General features: G+C 34.1%; 1 protein-coding gene across 1 annotated transcript in view; it reads right to left on the reverse strand.

The window, feature by feature from the left end:
• Nucleotides 1-2,407, reverse strand: part of COG2 (component of oligomeric golgi complex 2) — a 42,650-nt gene that overhangs the window by 25,157 nt on the left and 15,086 nt on the right. Inside the window, exons 8-10 of the mRNA XM_072410241.1 lie at nt 1,603-1,627; nt 955-1,121; nt 302-441 (exon numbers count right to left, since the gene is read on the reverse strand). Coding sequence (XP_072266342.1) covers nt 302-441; nt 955-1,121; nt 1,603-1,627 — 332 coding nt within the window. The remainder of the gene's footprint in view (nt 1-301; nt 442-954; nt 1,122-1,602; nt 1,628-2,407) is intronic.

The following is a 2,407-nucleotide window of genomic DNA, read 5'->3' on the forward strand; positions in this document are numbered from 1 at the left end:
GGCAAAGGCTATTAAAAAGAAAGGTAATCAAGACAACTGGCTAAATATTTAACCTAATGGCAGTAGGGATGATAAAAATGGTTCCAAGTAGTCAGCAGTAATGTTTTTTCCAGGAAAAGCTTTAGAATACTGATTATTTTATATTTTAATTTATTTTTCCTTGCCTTTCAGTAATGTCTTGGGTCAAGAAATGTTCTGGGTCAAGTTAATCAATTCAGTAACAGAAAAAAAAAAGAGATACTTAATCAAAATAAATAACTTTTTTTCCTGAAGGTATGCAAAGATAAACCTTTGTGGTTACCTTATCTGAAAATAGACAGGTAAGTTCCATTTGTTGTTAAAACTATGGTAAGAGGGATGAGCACGCAACCTCTTCACGCTTGCTTGGGACCCACACTGACGTTCAAATCTCCTCAAAAAATCCATGCTTACAGTGTATTTCTAGAGAAATAAAGAAATAAAGTTTCTCAAAGTATTTTTCATCACAGAATTGTGTTTTTAAAACGCCCTTTTATCTTTTTTTCATTCTTTGTTTCATCTCAGTGCTACTAATCTACTGCAAACTTTGAAGCTACATCTTCCTAAATTTGGTCTAATTCTGACTCTTATCTGTCCCTTGTAGCAGATGAGCAAACTGCAATGCACTGTGTGTTCCTACAAAAGTTTATGCTACAGTGGCTTTTCTGTTATATCAAAGCAAAGATAGCAATAAGTCCTCAAACCATGTCACCAGTTCACTGGCTGTCCTTCCTTGGGCCACATTTTGACCAATTTGAGTAAGATTTTGTTGAGTTTTCCAGGACTTTTCTTTAAAGATTTTTTTTTAGTTACTTAAATGTGCATTTATTACAAGAAAATGCTATAAACATGTAAACTGACCCGTTTATTTTTGGCAGTATTTAGATCCTTTTCCTTTAATCTTAGATAACAACAGTTGCTAGTAAGTAAAGATACCTGGTGAAATATGTCAGGATTTCCTGGGTTAAATAGTGATGGCAGCTTTTCCTCCAGTCCATGAGCAATTTCTGGCCATACAGAATTAACTAAAAAGTCGTATCCTGGTACCATATCTGTCTTTTCACTAAAAAAAAAAAAAAGATAAAATACCCGTTTACTTAAGTCTTACAAATTCTAGCACACATAGTAAAAGTTGTTAGAAATCAAGCAGAAAAACTTCCAGTGTTTTTAAAGCCAATTTTTCTTTTGCGTTGGTTGGGAAAGGGCCAAAAATCCTGTCAGGTATTTATTACACTCTGTCCTCGCTTGAGAGATTTACCATCATTTATTAAAAATCAAAAAATACAGGATGCAAATATGTTATAGTTGTTTAGTTGTTGCCAAAACAGTAGGTAAGGGGAAATTATTTTTAGGAACATCTGTTGCATATACAAATGTCTATATAGGAATCTGCCTATGCATTGTGGACATTTCCACTCACTTTCTGCTGATCCAAGCAGAAAAAATAAAGCATCTTCAATGTACTAGACACCTAAAGGTGTCACTAACATCCCTTACTCTAGCAAAACTAAAATTTTAGATGCACTTTAAGGTAACCATGTTGAATGCCAAGTTGGCATTATTCGTACCTAAATTATCTATTACCTGTAGAAAGAGACCAAAAAGAAACCTAAAAAGAGACAAAAAGATAGAATTTACAGTTGAAGGACAGGCCTTGATTCCATAAAAGGAAATGGCCTAAAGCTCAATTGAACTTACAGATTAAGTTTGTTAAAAAATAATCCAGGAGCAAACCATCATTCCCAAGAAGCGCTCTGTAGTAAACTCTGAATATTAGAGCAAGTCATTAAGTTAGTTTAGTGCTAGATTGCAACTGATGTTGACAGTCAGTTGCTCCAGTATAAAAGCTGACTGAGACCACTCTCCTGACCTGATTTTAAGTCTAGAGTGCAGTCGGCATACTATTGTGTACTAGTAGCCTATAGTCATCCACAAGCAAAATACATTGAAGGCTAAGTCCAGCTATTATTATTTGTTTTTTCCCTTCATTTACTTCCACAGTGACATTACTTCTTTCTAAACAGGAATTTGGGGGGAAATGACAAAAATACATTTTAGCAATTTTTTTGCATAATTAGAATTTGTATTTCTGTTTCCACTGCTGTTAGAAATGTTCTCATACTTTCTATGTGAATCTTTCATAGGTAACCGTGTATATGCAGGAATATTTAGATATGCTCTACATCTCACTGTCCATCCTTACCATGACAGCACCACATGGGTTGTTCCTTGTGCATAAAAGGGTTCAAAAAGGCTGCTCTAGATCTTTAGACCATGAATTAAGCCAAAAACAGGGAAATTCTACATTAAAGTATGCAAGGGAAATAAAGATTGCATTGGTTTAAAATCCATTGTTTATAAAATGTATAGACACACACACAATTTTTTT

The sequence above is a fragment of the Pyxicephalus adspersus genome, chromosome 4 (assembly GCF_032062135.1).
Source record: "Pyxicephalus adspersus chromosome 4, UCB_Pads_2.0, whole genome shotgun sequence".
Lineage (NCBI taxonomy): Eukaryota > Metazoa > Chordata > Amphibia > Anura > Pyxicephalidae > Pyxicephalus > Pyxicephalus adspersus.